At 37.7% G+C, this 18,673-nt stretch overlaps 1 protein-coding gene across 1 annotated transcript in view; it reads right to left on the bottom strand.

Moving 5' to 3' along the window:
• LOC114046340 (vertebrate ancient opsin-like) overlaps nt 1-18,673 on the bottom strand; it is a 234,071-nt gene that overhangs the window by 193,866 nt on the left and 21,532 nt on the right. Inside the window, exon 2 of the mRNA XM_027866646.1 lies at nt 3,097-3,422. Within this exon, the coding sequence (XP_027722447.1) occupies nt 3,097-3,422 (326 nt within the window). The remainder of the gene's footprint in view (nt 1-3,096; nt 3,423-18,673) is intronic.

An 18,673-nucleotide genomic window follows, 5' to 3' on the forward strand; every position in this document is an offset into this window, starting at 1 on the left:
AAGCACAGGAGGGCTTAATTCTTAACTAAATAATGAATGGATAATCTATAATTTTTTCAGCTACATTTCCATTTCAGGGAAATTTTGCATCCCGAAGGAGCAATGGAGTAGTCTGCTGATGAAGTCCTATTACTGTAAAGTTCTATTCTCTTAAGAGATCATTAAGCATCTGAAAAAATAAAGAGGCTTCATAAAATGGACTTTTGTAGAAATAAGTAATTTCTGGTGACTTTAATTTATAATGGATAATGAAGAAGAAGCAGCCATTACATATTTTAAAATGGCGGGGAATGATAGAGTGGACCTCTCATCTAATTAACCCCGATGAAACAGTGCAATAGTGATGGATAAACTCTATATATGGTCTGTCCAACTGCAAGTCATAATCTAGGCAATCATTATCTTTCCTCTACTTCATCAAAAGATGTAGATAGTCAGGCCAAAGTCATAGGAGGTTTCAGATCTCTTCCAGTAAGAGCTGAAATTTTCCAGAAGTTGGTGCATTCAGCACTATGCAATCCTCAAATAAGAGAATGTAGAGGACCACCTGGCCATCCAAAGAGATGGCTACATATCAATCTAAACCCTATGCTAGATCTCCTCCATCCTAGTGGCAAACATCTTTAGTGAGTATACATCTTGCTCTTTTATGCCTCATAATGTTTATAACCAGAGAGCCATTGTTATATCTTTCAGGACTCTTGAATGAGTTTGATCTATGTATATGACATATCTTGTTGGAAGAGAGAACACTTAGCACACTACCTGGCACACAGAAGAAGTTTAATAAATGCATATTGACTCACTGACTTTAAGGTTCTATTTTACTCTAATGAATCAATTTTTTTAAAAAATTATCAACAACAAGCAGAATGGGATCTTATTTTATCTATATGTTTTGATCTCTCTCTCTCTCTCTCTCTCTCTCTCTCTCTGTCTGTCTGTCTCTCTGTCTCTCTCTGTCCAGATAATAAAGATATGGCTCATTGAAGAACATTGCTTGTAAAAGTCTGAGTAGTACCATCATTAAGGACGCCCCTGATTAGACAATTCTAATAAAAGTTTGGTAAAGATGGGAAATTTGGTATATTGGTCAGTAGTTATCAATCTTATCAATCACCCTTTTTTCAGTAACAATGAAATCTGAAATTTTTCCCACGCCTCTCCTCCTTCAGATGACCTGTGAATTGATAACTCAAAGCATGCACAATTATGTAACTTGTAACATGGATCTTCTTTATGTACTTTTGGTCTGGTTTTGCTGCTTTTTCTATCTTTATTCTATTCAATGACCTTTGTGCCTCTTCTAGAGTACTTCTAGGGTCATGATATTAGAGTCTAAGTGGTGTGTTCCTACTATTACTGATAATGAAAATAGTTATAAAAACCTTTGCAGATTTTTTCCAGTTTTCTTTTATTTATTGTTCTTCCATTTTCATCATTTAAATGTCTTTAGGATGACTTCACTTTCAATCTTTTATACATCTATACAAAATTATTATAATCAGAACCATTATTTCTAAATATCCACTGCCCATTTTTCATTACCAGTAACCAGTTTAAGAAGTTTAGGAATGAATTGTTTCAGCTACATGTAATATTTTCCTTCATTATTGTTCTTTTGTCTAGCTTTATACTAACTTATAATAATTATTAGAATAGACTACCAAAACTTTTGAACTGCTTAAAGCCAATCAGACCTGGGTTCAAGTTCCACATCTGAAACTTGCTAGTTATATAATCATGGGAAAGTTCCTTAGGCAAATGAGTTGATAATCTACCTCAATGGGGGGAGTTGTCATACTAGGAGTTTTCTATACCAAATAAATCACAGGTTCAGAACTTCACCTCCAGATCAACCACTGCCATTGGCCTCACATCAAATTTCAGGCTATAGTGGGAAAGAGGTCCAAGGTACCTGCCCCTAGTGAATACTCAGCTCCCCTTATGTTCGTATTATTCAGGATGACTTTGTATTCTCTCTGAGCACCTTCACTCCCCACCTCACTTCCCACCTATTTGGGGAATCAGGTAGAAATATGAAAAAGAAGAGAAACAGTTGTTTAACTTTTAGGAGTCACTGGATGACAGAGGCCAAACTAACATGAACCTCCTTTACGCAGGGTCAAGAAATTAATAGTCACTCTCCAAAAGGTCTGGAGGGAGAGATAGAGAGAGAGAGAGAGAGAGAGAGAGAGAGAGAGAGAGAGAGAGAGAGAGAGAGAGAGGGAGGGAGGGAGGGAGGGAGGAGGAGAAGAAGAAGAAAAAGAAGGAGAAGGAGAAGAAGACAGAGACAGAGAACCAGAGAGAGACAGACAGAGAACCAAAGAGAGAGACAGAGACAGAGACAGAGAGAGGCAGAGACAGAGATGGAGACAGAGAGAGAGTGTTTGATAAACCAACCAAGAAATAACAAAAAATGACAAAAATGCAATGCTGGAATGGTTGTAGAGAAACAAATACATTCATACACTGCAAGTGGACAATTTTTTGGAGGGCAATCTGTCACACAAGGAGTCACAAAAATAATCATACTCTTTGATTTCCCTAATCCTATTATTAGGAATGTGCCCTCAATGTTCAAGAAAAAAATAGAGACAGCTCTTCAAAAGAATGCATGCAGCAACATTATCTGTAATTGAAAAGAACTAAAAAAAAATTAAATATACAAAATGGGCAAATCACTGATTAAATTATTTGATATCAAAGTTGTGAATTATAACTATGTCATTAATTCTAAGCATGAGGAATGTAAAGGAATTTGGATAGACAGACGAATTATTGTGAAACAAAGAAAGTAGATCTAGAACAGTCTTTATATTCAACAATTATAAAAAATGAAAAATTTAAGCAAAACTACATGGATAGAAACAGAAAAGAAGATGATAAAGATAGGATAATTAATATGGTCTCATGGACAAAATATACATAGAAATTAATTTTAAAACATAAATAGCTTTAAACATATGGTTAATTGACTTTGTTGGTATTTAAGGTTGTGTATAACAAAAGTATTAAGCTATAATGGCAACTGTCACAAACAAGAATGAAAGCATCTCTTTCATTTCAAAGAGGTTGAAATGAAGGATGACTCACCTGCTTGACTGTATATAGAAGTCGTCCATAGAAGTAGAACATAATCAGGATGGGGATGACCAGGCAGAAGATGAAGAGACACATGATGTATGACACAGATTCGACAGACTTCGAGGTCCAGTGCACTGAACAGCTTGTCCCTGCTCCCTCAGTTCCATAACTGCTCCAGCCAATCAGAGGTGGTACAGTCCAGACCAAAGAATACATCCATGAGCCAGCAACAGCCAGTAGTGCCTTCTGATAGTCTGCCCCTTGTCTGGGGCATAGGGTGAGGGTCCTATAGCGCTCGTAAGATAGGATGGCCAGGGAAATCAGAGACACAATACCTGCAATGGATCATTCAAGACTTAGTTAAACACAATATAATAGAATAGTCATTTGTATATCTACATGCATGCGTGTATGTATGTCTAATACATATACACACATACATTCACATACTATCTCATGTGAATACACATATAGATCTTTCGATTTACCTCACAAATATATATATACACATATATCCTCATGTACATATATGCAGATCTTCTCATATATATATATATATATAATATGCATACAACCTTTGTGTGTATTGACTTTCCCTGCCTCTGCATCTTCCCCACAACCACACATTTGTTAAGACAAGAGTGATGAGTGAGTGAGAAGAAAAAAAAGATAAAAAGCAATGATATTCCCCCCAAAATCATAGTGTAGCACATTATGCATGGTATAGCAAAAGCAATAAACCTGAGTCAAAAGACTTGGATTTTTGCCCTGGTTCTTAGACAAGTCATATAAACTCAGTTTTCTCATCTATAAAATAGAATATCCTGCCATTCCTGCCTCATAAGGCTGAGAGTCAAATAACATTATTGAGGGCTTCTTCTAAACTGTAAATTTTTAAAATAAGGTGACATTAGAAAGTGTATTTTTTTATTCTTATGGATTCCTACATAGCAGGGTTTTTTTTCTTTTATGATCTCAAAGTATTCATAAAATCCAAAACTTCTTATGGAAAAACCCTGACCCTATCCTCCATATGACAGTTATAATCAGTGGTATCAAATTCAAACAGAAATCTGAGATCCACTTAGCCATGCATAAGAATCCCTGTAGGCCACATATTTACTTGGAAAACCACATATTAAGATTATCTATATTTTATCATATTTTATTTATGTTGCTAAATATTTCCCAATTACATTTTAATCTGGTTCTGGCTACAGCAGAATGTTATGGGCTGCATGGGACCCAAGGGCAGCATGTCTGACACCTTTATCTGTAATAGATCCAGACCAAATTGGACAGAAAGGTCAAAATGATCATGTCTACTGGTCAAACCATACTGTTCTTTAGACAGTATTAGTGACACACCAACAAATGCTTACTTTAACTCTCCATTTTCTAAATCCTAATTGAACTTTTCAATCAAACAATCATTCGTTAATCTTCTACTATGTGCTAGTCTGTTCTAGGTGTTAAAAGTGAGACAATTCTTGCCTTCTTCTCATATTCAGCTCAGTCCCATGCAGGCCCTCATCCTTGCTTTTTTTTTTTGTTGTTTAGTCATTTCGGTCATATTTGACCCTTCATGACCCCATTTGGAGTTTTCTTGGTAAAGATACTGGAGAGGTTTGCCATTTCCTTCTCCAGCTCATTTTACAGATGAGGAACTGGGGCAAATAGGGTTAAGTGACTTGCCCAGGGTCACATAACTAGTAAGTGTCTGAGACCAAATTTGAACTCAGGAAGATGAGTTTTCCTAATTCCAGGCCTGGTACTCTATCTATGGCACTACCTAGCTGTCCCAGAAGCAACATAGATGGAAAGTAATCTTAGAAAGGAAAGTACCAGCAGGGGACGGTATGGAAAAAGCTTCCTGCAAATAAGATAATTTATGAAAACTGCTTTGTCAACATAAAGTATGATATACATGTAACCTATGACAGACTATTTTATAATATTAAATTTCAATTATTCTTTAATAGCTTGGGGGTTGGAGGAAATAGCTAGACCTGTGATTTAATTTAATTGGGGAACTCATAGTGAAGAAATTCATTCCATGTAGTTCAGCAATATATTTGCAATTTAGTATTTTAGAGAGTTACCCGGAACACTAAGAGCTTGGGTGACTTGCCCAAAGCCAGTCAGTATGTGTCAGAGGTGGATTTAGATTCAGGTATTCCTAACTCCAACCAACCACACAGGGCTGTTATGAGGTAAGCACTCTGTAAATGTTAAAGTGGCCAATTAATGAGTTATTAGAATGATTTCGATTGTTGAGTAAGACCTAGAAGCAAGTGTAGTATTTGAAATGAAGAAGTAGGCCCAAGACAGCAGAGCAACAAAATGAGTGAAGACTCAGAAGTGTGAAAGACTAACCATGCCACTCTGAGACATAATTAATATCCAAGCCCTGGAAAAATCCATTTTGATAAATATCATTGTGTCAATTGCTTAGGCTTTATTTCATCTTCTATTCATTCCCAGCCACTTTATTGTTTTGCTGATAGGAAATTTCTTAGGCTCATTATTATTACAATTCCTTACTCAGTATATCTCAATATTGCTGTTTCAAGGAGATTCTAAAGATATTTTCCCTGAGTGGATTTCAAAACAATAAATTCAGCAGAGCTGAAAGTTAATTATCAGATGGGAGTGCTATTGACAATCATTAATAGCATTAGCTATTACTCATAAGATATAAATTCTCTTTTGTGTAAAGAAAATCATTTTTTTCCTTTTCTGTAACTAGAAAATTGTGTTAAAGATGCATGATTACATATTCTGGAAAAAGCCATTTCAGTTTTACTTCTTACGACTGAGTTGCCAAAATGTGATATATAGTTTGGCCCTCTCTATGGATTGCAGCCTTTGATTTACAATATTTCAAGCCACAGGTGCTGAAAAAAAAAAACAAAAACATAGTCCTCTTACTGCCACAGAATGACTTAGCTTAGCAAGAAATACATTTAAGCACAGAATAATTCTTTGATGGTTATCAGGTCATATCAAATTCAAGTCAGAAGATGGTTAGCACCTGGTACACTATCCTTTTCCAGAAGCAATGTATGGCTGTGAGAGTTGGGCCATAAAGAAAGCTGAGCACCGTACAACCAATGCTTTCAAATTGTGGTGCTGGAGAAGACTTTTGAGAGTCCCCTGGATAGCAAGGAGCTCAAATCAGTCAATATTTAAAGAAATTAATTCAGGATGTTCACTGGAAGGTCAAATACTGAAGCCAAAGCTTAAATACTTTGGCCAAATAATGAGAAGATGGAACTCATTAGAAAAGACCCTGGTGTTGGGAAAGATCGAAGGCAAAAGGAAAAGTGGATGGCAGAGAATGAGATGGATAGAGAGTGTCACGGAAACAATGAACATGAACTTGGACAGACTCCAAGAGATAGTGAGGTATAGAAGGGCCAGACACGCCATGGTCCATGGGGTCATGAAGATTCCAACACAACTGAAGGACTGAACAAAAACACCACCACCAACAATAGCTTTAAATAATTGGTCTCTTTCATTATACTTTTTTTTTCCAAACAAATGACTCATTGCCAATTAGACTATAATGAGCCAGATTCTTTACTCCTCTTTCCCACCTGTTTTACCCTCATTCTATTGCTTGGCTGAGATTGCACCAAGTTAAGCTAGAAACAGCACTCTAGCAAGGCACCAAGCATGACAACTGCTCCAGATAAGTGATGACTCTGAAATATTGCTAGAAAAGGAAACCTAAGCAGATACATTCATTCACTGCAGACCACAGATGTGTCTGTGTGCAATATCAAAAAAGCACCTCTATACTGAGATCAAGTGAGCAATCATTCATTAAGCAGCTACTATGTGCCAGGCATTATACTTGGAGCCAGAGATGCAATGAGAAAATCAAAACAGTCCCTGCTCTCAAGGAGGTTATTTTCCTTAAAAAGGGAGACAACATGGACATATATAGGTCTAACAGGAGACAAAACACATATATAGGATACACAAAACAGGAGTTAATTCGTGAATTCAAAGGCCGCCTCAGAAGGGAATTAAAGAGCTGACTACCCCAACATCAAGAAAACAAATGCAAAGACTAAAATAATCACTGTAAAAAGCATGCGTTCATTTTTGATCCTCATCACAAACCTGCAAAGGAGGTATTTGTATTATTGTTCCCATTTTGTAGATGAGGAAACTGAGAGGTCCAAAATTCTACAACAATTAAGTAGAAGAGATGGGGTTAGAGCCAGATCTTCTGACTCCAAGTTCCATGCACTTTCTTTTTTTTTCTTTTTCTTTTTTCAACTAACAAACACATTTATCTGAATCATAGCAAACCAGAAATCAGAACAAAGTATACATAGGAGAATAATACCAGAGGTATATAATGAAGGATCTCTCCTATTGGAAACAAGGTAACTCAACTCAACCAAAAGATAGAATCCTAGATTTCACCCAAGGGGAAGTTCCCCAAAGTCTCTGATGTAGAAAGCTAGGGATGAGGACATGATAGAGACTTGCTCCTTTCATGTCAGCTTCTTCTCAGATTCTTTTCCTTCAGCAATCTCAAGTGGGGTTGGCATTTTCCACCTTCTCGCACTTTCCAGTACACCAGGACACGATTGCCTACTCTTTTCTTAAAGCTCTTCACATTTTTGTTACATCCCAGACAGTACCAAGTACATAATAGGTGTTCAATAAATACTTGTTGATTAGCTGGCCTCCAAAGACAGAGGAAAGGGACGCAAAAGCACACACAGAATATTGAAGCACCCAAATCCTGTATCTTAGCTGCTCCACCTTCTACTTACTCTTATTGTTATCAAGGGACAACTAATGCTCCAACTGCTTCTGATAAGTCTCACTCATCCCTTGGAGTACAAGTTGCTTGGGGATTTTTATGGCAGAATCTACCTAGCATTTTGTACCTTTCTTGTGTTCCTATTATATATTCTACAATTGCTAGGTGGTTGCTATACAAGGATTAAATAAGATCTAGCATTATACAGCCCTTTAAAGTTTGTAAAACAGTTGCATATGTTATCTCATTTGGTAGTAGGTACTATTATTATCCCCATTTTACAGATGAGAAAATAGAGAGAGAGGTAAAGTGACTTCATCAGAGTCACACAGTTAAGTATCTGAGGAAGAATTTGAACTCGTGTCTTCTTGACTACAAGTCCATTTCTCTATCCACTGAATAGAGTATATGGCATAGCCCTTATACTAGGCTTATAAGACTATGTCTCTTTTTTTTTTTAGCATTTGTACTAGCACAGTTCTATGCATATAGTAGGTTGTCATGACCCATACACACACACACACACACACACACACACACACACACACACAGAGTAACGATTTAGATTTGGGTCCATTTGCACTCTCCACCCTTTCCCTTGCTCTTTGTTTTCCAAGATAGCGACCATGAGATTCTAGAGGCACACTCATTTGCTATCTTACACTGGCCAGAATTTGTCATCATTCTCTACTCCATTTACATATCCCTGGTTCACTACCTACCCAACAAGATCTAACATGGTACTCCCTTCTTGTTCAGTACTTCAAGGATCTGTGGTTTCACAGTTTTTGCTTTATTTTCCAACTGTGCTGATCATAAACCCTCTCTACAACTTTGTCAAGTGAACTACATCCAACCTTCTCACGGGTCTCTTGAACTTAGTGAGGCTAGTCCTTAGACAACAAACATTACTAGTCTATATCCAAAGCCCTTCCAACCCTGTGGAATCTGATGGAATTTGAGCTTCCCTGCCATAGCCTTCACGACCCTGCCTCCATGCCACAATGAGTCATCTGGAGTGGTTTCCCTCTTGCCCTTGTCTTTACATATCAGAGGCTCAAACCAAAACCATAGTACCAGTGAGTGTTACACCAGCATACACAAATCCCTGAAGGATTCAAGTATGACACAGGAGATTGAAAAGAAGATGTAACATTCTTCACCTATTAAAATATTGTTTTAGCATCTTAAAATTTTATCTGTCAGTCCTCAGATGCTTTCAAAGGAAACAAATACCTTTAAGGACAGACAGCAAGGAAATCTCCATGGAAATACTCTTCCACACCACATTAGAAATTCATTATCTTCAGGTTCAGCAAAAAGATGGACTAGCCTTCTTCTGGGGAATAGAAAAAGGTTGCAATGGCCATAGCAGCAATGTCTACTACCTATTAGAGTGAAAGAAGGGGAGTCAAGGAAAGAGAAGGGAAGGAAGGGAGACAGAAAAAGAAATAGACAGACAGAGACAGAGGAATGTGAGGTGGGAAGGAGAGAGAGAGAGTAGAGACAGAGAGAGAGAACAGAGAGAGAGAGAGAGAGAGAGAGAGAGAGAGAGAGAGAGAGCAGAGACAGAGAGAGGGAGAGAGAGAATCGTTAAATAAATGTAAAGAGTAACATTCTTTCCCAGAGTGAGATAAGATCTTCATGAACAGTCACTGAGCCAGTTCAGCTTTTAAAAAGTCTGGCTGGACAATGACAATGGCCTCATCATTATTGGCAGCTAGAATGGACTTGGAGTCAGGAAGACCTAAGTCCAAATCCTGAGAAGTAGGAATAATTTTTATCTTCATTTTACAGATGAGGAAACGAGGTAGACAGAAATTAAGTGACTTGCCCAGGGTCACATAGCTAGTAAGTGTCTGAGGTCAGATTTTAATTCAGGTCTACTGACTTCATTTCCAACACTATTTACCAAGCTGTTGTTGAACTTTGTAAATTAATTAATTGTCACTCATTTGCTCACATCAAAGGCAAATAGTTGTGTTAACTTGATAAGTGCCTATATTGCTCAGTTTTGCTGCTCACGCTTTCCGAGTTATGCAAAATATTTCTCAAATCTTGATCTCTGCTTATGCCACAAGGGACTATTCCCTTCTTTGAGGGAAGAAAACACTCCGTTGGAATGCGAAACAGTTTCCTCCCAAATTTCTTTTCAGAACTCATGAACTCCATTATGTTAGTGCAAGGAGAGCATTGTGCTCCTGGATGCACTAATTTCCCGCTTAATACCCCCACAGAGGCAATTTTGTCCTTCTTTAGAATCTTGTGTTGTTTTCCCATAGATTTCTGAAAGAAAACCTTAACCAATGCATCATCAGATGAAACGTGTTCCAGCAAAGAAGCAAGTTGCTTGTGCTTGGAAGGGAATAAGCATTTCTTAAGCACATACTATGCGTCAGGCACTGTGCTAAGCTACCTTGAACATAAGAGATATTTTATGAAAGTTTATTAAAATATCAGCTACCATTACTATTTAGTGGAAAGAATAATCTCTAATGTTGTTGACACAGGATTGTTGATTTAGAACTAGAAAAGTCCTGAAAGGTCATCTAATTCAACCCCCTCATTTCACTAATGAGGAAATTAAACCTCAGAGAAAATAAGTGACTTGTTTAATAGATATCAATGATATGCTCTCATTTATGTTATAGAAGAGGGGTGGGGCAGAAATGGTAGGAACTGGGCTGGTAGCCAGGAGCCCTGCTAACACTTAGCTAGGTGTTCCTTGGTAAGTTATTTCACTTCTCTAAGGCTTAGAATCTTCCTCTGTGGCAACTAGATGGCACAGAGGATATATAGATCCAGGCTTGGAGTGAGAAAGATTTAAACTCAAATCCTGCCTCAGATACTTACCAGCTGAACAACCCTGGGCAAGTCACTTAACCCCATTTGCCTCAGATTCCTCATATGTAAAATGAGCTGGAGAAAGAAATGTCAAACCACTCCAGTATTTTGCCAAGAAAACTCTAAATGGGGTCATACAGTGTTGGACATGACTGAACAACATCTTTCTCTATAAAATGAAAGGATTGGATTAAAGGATCTCCAATTTGAGCTCTCAAAATTAAAAAGTATTCTGAATCTATTGAATTCTTTTTTAGCCTAAGCACAATACCTTATTATGATTTATAAGACACATAAGTTACTGAAAGAGTATAAACCACAGTCAAAATCTTAAAATAATCCTGGCAGTTCCAGCAAGGAGGCTATTCAACTTACAGTCTCTCTTTGATTACGTTTCTCAAAGTATCATTCACTAAAACCAAAGACTTTTACTTGCAAAACTGCAGAAGTTTTGGTGGAAAGGAGGTTTTTCAATAAAAAAATTAGATTATAATAAGAATCATAGATTGCACTTAAATATCACTGCTGAATTTACAAATCACTTTCTTAATAACCTTATGAGGTAGGTCAAGTAAACATTATTATACCCATTTTACAGAAGAGAAATGTGCTTAGGAAATTGAAGCTGACCACTATCATCTAGCTAATAATTGAGAAAAATAGGACTTCAACTTAAATCCTTCTATTGTGAGTCCCAAAACATTTCTCCTGCTCAATACAAGATTTGTGGCAATATGGCAACAATGTGATAAATATACACATATATAGTACTATATGTGTGTACAGATATATACATATATGCAAATACATACATGAGTTGTATTATATATGTATTATATTCTATTCTTCCAGCCTTTGCCAAAGTTTAACAACCACTAATAATTCAATAAAATGATTTTCTTCATAAATGTGAGAAAGTCAGAATGATCTATGTAGAGGGAGAACACAAGGAGGGCCCAGTTCAGACCAATGGGGAATACTTATGGTTAATGGGACTGACCTGGATGACAGCAAAGGAAACTGAGAAGGAAAGGTATAACAGATAGGAGAGGAACCAGGAGAGAGCAGCATCACAAAAACGTAGAGAGGAAAGAATATACTGAAAACAAAAGTATCAAAAGAACGTTCAAGAATAGGACTAAACACTTAACACTAGCTGTGTGACCCTGGGCAAGTCACTTAACCCCATTGCCTAGCCAAAAAAAAAAAAAAAAAGAAGAGGACTAAAAAAAAGAGCTTTCAATTTGCCAATTTAAAAGGCTATTGGTAATTTGGAGAGAATAGTTTCAGTTGAAGTATTATCGTAAATAGCTTTCTTAAGGAGTTTTATCATAAAGAAGAAAAAAGATATAGGATGATATTTAGAAGAGATGGTTGGATTGAGGTTTTTCTTTTGTTTTATCTTTAAGGTTGAGGGAGAGGAAGACATAGGGGAGTTTGTACACAGCAAAGAAGCTATCAGAACATAGGAATTGATTGAAGATTAATGAAAGTGAGAATGATACTAGGGACAAAATGCTGGAAAAGAGTGGATGAGTTTATGGAAAGGGCTTTACCTTAGCAAGAAGAAGGATCACCTCTCCATGAAAGAGGGAGGAAAGAGGAGATAGAAGAAGAAAGACATTTGAGAGCAGTGAGATTAGAAGGAGAGAAGAAGGAGCTCTTGGAAAATGGTCTCAGATTTTCTTTTTTCATTTGTTTTTCATGTCTTCCTCTAGCTTCTATGGGAATTGATTTGAGATGCTACATCTCCCTCTCTCTAATCAGTGTTTCTACAGTTTGAAGTAAAATGGTTAAAGTATTTTATTAGGTCCCCAGGGGAAGAAATTAGTTATTATGTTGGCCTCAGAAGTATCTCTAGTATATCATTTGCAAGGTTATAGGATAAAATGACAGGATAGCCTGTAAAAGAAGAAGGAAGAAGACAAGAAATTCTTTTATTAAAAATGGTGGGATTTTATGATTACCAAGTGGTCTGGGACATTCTTTCACTGCTGAACTATATTGATTTAAAAGATAATGCTACTGGGTAAATCTTACATTTTAGTGCAGGCTAAGGAAATGTAACTTTCCAAAGAGGAAAATAAACACTGCTATGGCAACACGTTAAGGAAGTCTGTATCTAAGCAGAGCCTTTCTTCAGTCGTTCACATTATCTGCAAGAATTATCTATTGAAAGCTTCCAGGCTCACAGCAATCAGTCTTCCCTGACCCTCAGTTTCCTCATTTGGGACTTGAAGGAAGGATAGGGCTTAGATAAATGGAGAAAAAAGGAGAAAGCATTTTAGGTATGATGAATGTCAAGGAGGGAGGATCAAAAAAGTGATATTCTGCTTCAGTAAGAAACACTCCTCCCAACTCTGCCCCACTACATCCCTTGCAAGTAGACTTACACACTATCATGCAGAGTACAGGACAGCTTAGCTCTCCATTCTTAGTCACTAGTAGTAGGAGAAAGATGCTAGTGACTCGAACCATTCTCCCTACTCTTCCTGTAATAGCAGCAGCAAGAGAGGAGAATCAATGGATCTGATAGGAGTAGCTTATTTAACTTTTGATTAAGAAGTATTTATCCTAATCTTGCCTTCATCATTGACATTAGCAACAAGTGAAGTAGGGGTGGAGAACACACCTGGTACTATATACCAAGAGAATCCACCTGTGCTTGGGTTGGGGAACAGGAGGCATTTAAGCTAGATTCACCCTGCATTCAGTGACAGTATACAATTGCCAAACTGGTCCATCATTCTTACGTTTCATGTTGCAGTGTATGAGAGGGTAATAAGACTAATGATAATATTTATATAATATATAATATAATATTTCGCAGAGTTTGCAAAACACTGTACATTTGTTATTTCATTTAGTCTTCACAAAAACCATGTGACGGAAGTGCTATTGTTATCATCCCCATTTTACACATTCAGAAACTGAGGCCGAGAGAGGTTGTGATTTGCCTATGGAACATAACTAGAACATGTCTCAGGTAGGATTTGAACTCAATCTTTACTAAGTCTAGGCCCAATACACTTAACCACTGATCCACACTAGCTGTCTGGGGGAATAATTGGTCAAATAAATTTCTAGAAAGGTCGCAGTGTCCTGGCTTTGGTAGTCTAGGTTTCCTTCCCATGTCCTTCTGTTTTGGATGGTCTGGCTACTGACTCTCTGGGTTAGGGAATCAGGGGCTCTTTTTGGGGGTCCATTGTTGTGCCCAGTGCCAGGACACAAAGTGCACCAAAGAAAAGATTCTAAGCAATGATGTCATGTCCTACAAATTTGTTCTAAATGCTAGATATCGGATCCTCTCAGTCATCTTATGTCACACATCTAGGGGTGTATCCTATGTGACAACTGCCTAGCTACACCATGAATGCCTATATATATAACATATATATTATATATGTATATGTATACACTTACATATATATTATAGCCCAATCTTAAAATTGTATCTTGATTTCCCATTGCCACAAAATAAGATATAAAAACTAATAAGAAAAAATTATAAGAACATAGTCATAGAATCATAACTCCAGACCTGGAAAGGATCTCAGAAACCACCTAGCCCAACTCTCTCATTTTATAGAAGAGGAAAATGAAGCCCCAAGGGGCCTGAATGACATGTATGCTTTTATACAGGTAGTATATACTATATTAACTTAAGAAGCTAAATGGTTGCAGTGGCCAAATAATCATCATAACATCTAAATCTTATTTAATTTATGGCATAGTAGAAAAAACACTAAATTTAGAGTCAGAAGACCTCAGTTCTAAATCCCAGCTTTATCTCTTATATGACCTTGGGTAAGTCATTTATACTCATGGAGTCTTAATTTCCTCATCTGTAAAATTAGTATAACAACCCACCTACCATGCATTTACAACCAGATGTCCCACAGGCTTCTTAATACATTCAAATAGAACTCACAATCTTTCCTTGACAATTACCCTCTTTTCTTAATTTCCTTGTATCTTTTGAGGACACCACTACCCCTACAGCCAGGTTTGAAGCCTCAAAGTCATTGACAACTCTTCACTATGCCTCACTCCCCATGTCTAATCCACTGTCAAGTCTTATCAGTTCTATCTCTGACATCTCTCTCCTATGCCCTCTCTTCCACTCATGTGACCACTAGCCTAGTTTCTTATCACATTTCACCTAAACTGTGGCAGCTAGGTGGCACAGTGGATAGAGGGCTAAACCTAGAGTCAGGAAGACTCATCTTCCTGAGTTCAAATCTGACCTCAGACACTTACTAGCTGTGTGACCCTGGGCAAGTCACTTAACTTTGTTTGCCTCAGTTATCTCATCGGCAAAAAATGAGCTAGAGAAGGAAATGGCAAGCCACTCCAGTATTTTTGCCAAGAAAAATACAAATGGGGTCATGAAGAATCAGACACAATTGAAAAATGACTGAACGAAAGTTGCAATAGCCTTCCTAATGGGTCTCTCTGCCTCTAGTTTTTTGCCTTTCCAATCTATCCTCCACATAGTTACCAAATAGACAGTCTTAAAGCACAGATTAGATCATGCCACTCTTCCCTCTTGCCTCTAGGAAAAAGTAGAATCTCCAGTGTTTGTCATTTAAAGCCTCTTACATCTGGCTCCAGCCTACCTTTGCAGGTTAATTGCATGTTTAATCTCCTTCATATGCTCTACATCCCTACCAAACTTACTTACTTGTTTTTCCCTATGTGTGACAACCCATCTCCTGCCTCTGTGCCTCATTCCTGGAATTCACTGCCTCCTCATCTCTACCTTGTGTAATCCCTAGCTACCTTGAAGGCCATCTCCCGAATTGCTTTGTGGTTACCTTTTCTCATATTCTGTATTTAATTATTTTTGTACATGGTGCACTCGTACCAAAAGAATGTAAGCTCCTTGAGGGCAGGAACTATTTCATTTCTATCTGTGCATCCCTAGCCCATAGCACAATGCCTGGCACATAGTAGGTACCTAACCAATGCTTGATGAATGAATAATGCTTTAAGGCTTATATATCACTTTCCTTACAGCAATTATTGCCTTTCTTATTTTACAGATGAGGAAAATGAGGCTGAGAACTTGTGAAAGCCCAGATCACACAGGTAGAAAACATCAGCCGCAAGATTTAAACTTGGGTCCCCTGATACCAATATCAATGTTCCAACAATGCTGACATGATACCAATAGAAGTACTACCTACCTCACAGGACTGTTGCATGGGAAGTGAAAAATATCATATTACTGTTCACTGGTATTACTTCTAAACAGGTTTGAGAAAAGGGATTATAATTGGGGTTCTTTTTCATAGAAGGAACTTCTATATTTGAGAAGGAATGAGACCTGAAAATTTCAAAATACACAAAAAGAAAAATTAAGTTAAATTAACCTCCAAATGAACATCTTTATCATTTGGGCACTTCTCCCAACACAGCAAAGTCCCATGAAAGGGTACATGAAATTCTGTTTTATATATCTACCAGTACCCTCCTTAGTTTCCAAATCCAGAATGCTAACCATGGGGCAATATTGATTATTTAAGGGTAAATTCCGCTTTGGACACTTTGTGAAATCAACAGAGTGTTGTGTGAGTGTCAGCAGCTGAGACCCTGACTGCTATTAATTATTGATCTTTTCATTAGTCTAAATGGGCACCTATGGCCTAGATAGGTTAATTAGATAAGAGATGACAGTGGTTGTGCATTTAGAGACCAAGTTGTCTGAATCTTTATTATGTTTTGAAAGTAACTGCCACATAATGTTTCTGTTTTGCCCAAAATCCAGACTTCCCTAAGCACTAATGGGTCCAGAACATAGAGTACAACAGATGACTAATCCACACAATTGAAAACCACCCCCAAGTGCAGCCCACAAAGACATACAGAAAGGAAGTGCTCCTTATTCTTTTGTTCCTAGGGGATAAAACATTAATCCTCTGAGCAAAGAGCAAGATAACCTGGTTTACAGAATAGATCTACATGGAAAGTCAGCTACAAAGCTAAACCCCTTTTCTCATGATGCATGATGATGTCAGGGAGCTTTGATTCCCCTATCTCCTATAGCCCTTACCTTAAATGAGGCAGTACTATAGGATCCTCTTACCTAATATACTAATTCCCAGCTCTTTCCTCTTATGCCTGATAGAAATGAAGAGCTGAAGTTTAAGGACATTAGTGGCAGGTCAAGCCTTCACTGTAACAGCACACAAACAATTGGGGGATATATAAAGCCCATTACCTCCCCTGTAATACATTCAAGAAGTTGGTTTATGATTACATAACATTTGACATCCTTTACCTCTTTTCAGCTGTCTTTGTCATACCCCAAAGTACATTATAATTTAATGTATGTCATCCTTTTCTTCCCCCTACCTGGGCTCCGCTTCTAATTCCCTAGGTTTCTTTCTCTGCCATGCTTTGGTAGCCTTCTCATCCTGGAAGATCACTGAGCCCCCACAGCCTTTTCCAATAACTGGTCAATCCCTCCCAGGACCTCCATTTTAAGAAAAGTGACCAGGCCAGTCAGGTTCTCTTTCATTCTTCTCTGGGCTTCACTCCTGACTCTTCAAGCTTTTTTCTCTACTGTGCCCACGTGGATCTTAGAAATCTTCCTGTCCAATCATCTCATTTTATAGATATGAAAAATAAAGCCTAGGGAGTAGAAGTGGCTTATCAAGACCACAGTTAGTGGCAAGAATAGAACCCACATGTCTAATTTGTCATCTGCTATTCTTTCCTCATGCCATTATTTCTCCATAATGTCATTTTTCAACTTTCTAAAGACTCATTATAAAAAAAACTCCCCTAAATTGATATAACTTGTCCTGCAATTGAGTCCTGCATACACAACCATTAAGAGGGGATTAATGAGCAGTAGCAGCTGTCAAGAACCCAGGTCTTCCTTCCATTAGTGGTTCCTAAGAACAAAAGAGAGATGAGGACTCAGCTGAATGGATAGGTAAAAACCAGAATTTTTACACGGAAAAATTGAAGTCACTCTGTATCCTGGGTCACCACGGATGACACAATACTCAAAGAATATACGGCATATCAAAATGCTACTGTGCTAAATACAGACAGTTATTCCCTGCCAATCTTAACTGTGGGTTTTGAGAAGCAGATTCTATACATTCATCTTTTTTGGCAGGGTGAAGAGCATAGCTGAGCAGAAAGATTTGCCCACTCCAGGGGGACACCAGCAAGGCCTCAGGAGCTGCAGAGGCCAGACCAAAGCAATGAATTAGGAAGAAAGACAGCATGAAAGAAAGCTATCTCGACTCAACTCCAGCCAGAAGGCAGATATTCGTTCAGTGTTTGTCAACAAGAAAAGAAAGGCTTCTTGTTTGCTTGATAGGAGGCAATCGAATATGAGCAGACTGCAGCATCCATGTGAAAAAAAATGACAAGACATCATGCACACAAACTTAAGAAAGAAAGAGATCTGAAAACTCAAGCACACTGGAGGCCACCTTAGGGGAAAAGCTTATGGAAGGATAAGTCCCTGAAAACTACTACTAGATAAAAATCAAAGAATAAATGATTAGGATCTGGTTGAATTGAGCAAGTCTTCCACAGACCCTAGTTTAAGAGCATGCATTGATTAGTACCAGCACAAATCCTTGGGTAAGGGGGAGAGAGAGGTGGGGTGCCCACACAGGGATGGGAAGGCAAACAAGCCGGTAGGATAGAGTGTGCTCAAAGATATTATATAATCTTCTGCCAAGCATTCTGATCTCCAGACATTTGAGGAAATAGGATTTTAGCTGTTGACAGAAGGGTGCACATATGTGTTTCCTTAATATTAATAGCTATATCTTAGAACATATAAGACAACAAGTTCCAAATAGATATTTGACTTAAAAATAAAATATCATGTCTTTTAAAAATTGGAGGAAAAAGAATAGAGTTATCTTTTGAAACTTTGGCTTGGAGAAAAATTTTTAAACAAGGGCTAGAAGAGATCACAAA

This window comes from Vombatus ursinus, unplaced genomic scaffold (genome assembly GCF_900497805.2).
Source record: "Vombatus ursinus unplaced genomic scaffold, bare-nosed wombat genome assembly UNPS02014781.1, whole genome shotgun sequence".
In the NCBI taxonomy this organism is placed as follows: Eukaryota; Metazoa; Chordata; class Mammalia; order Diprotodontia; family Vombatidae; genus Vombatus; species Vombatus ursinus.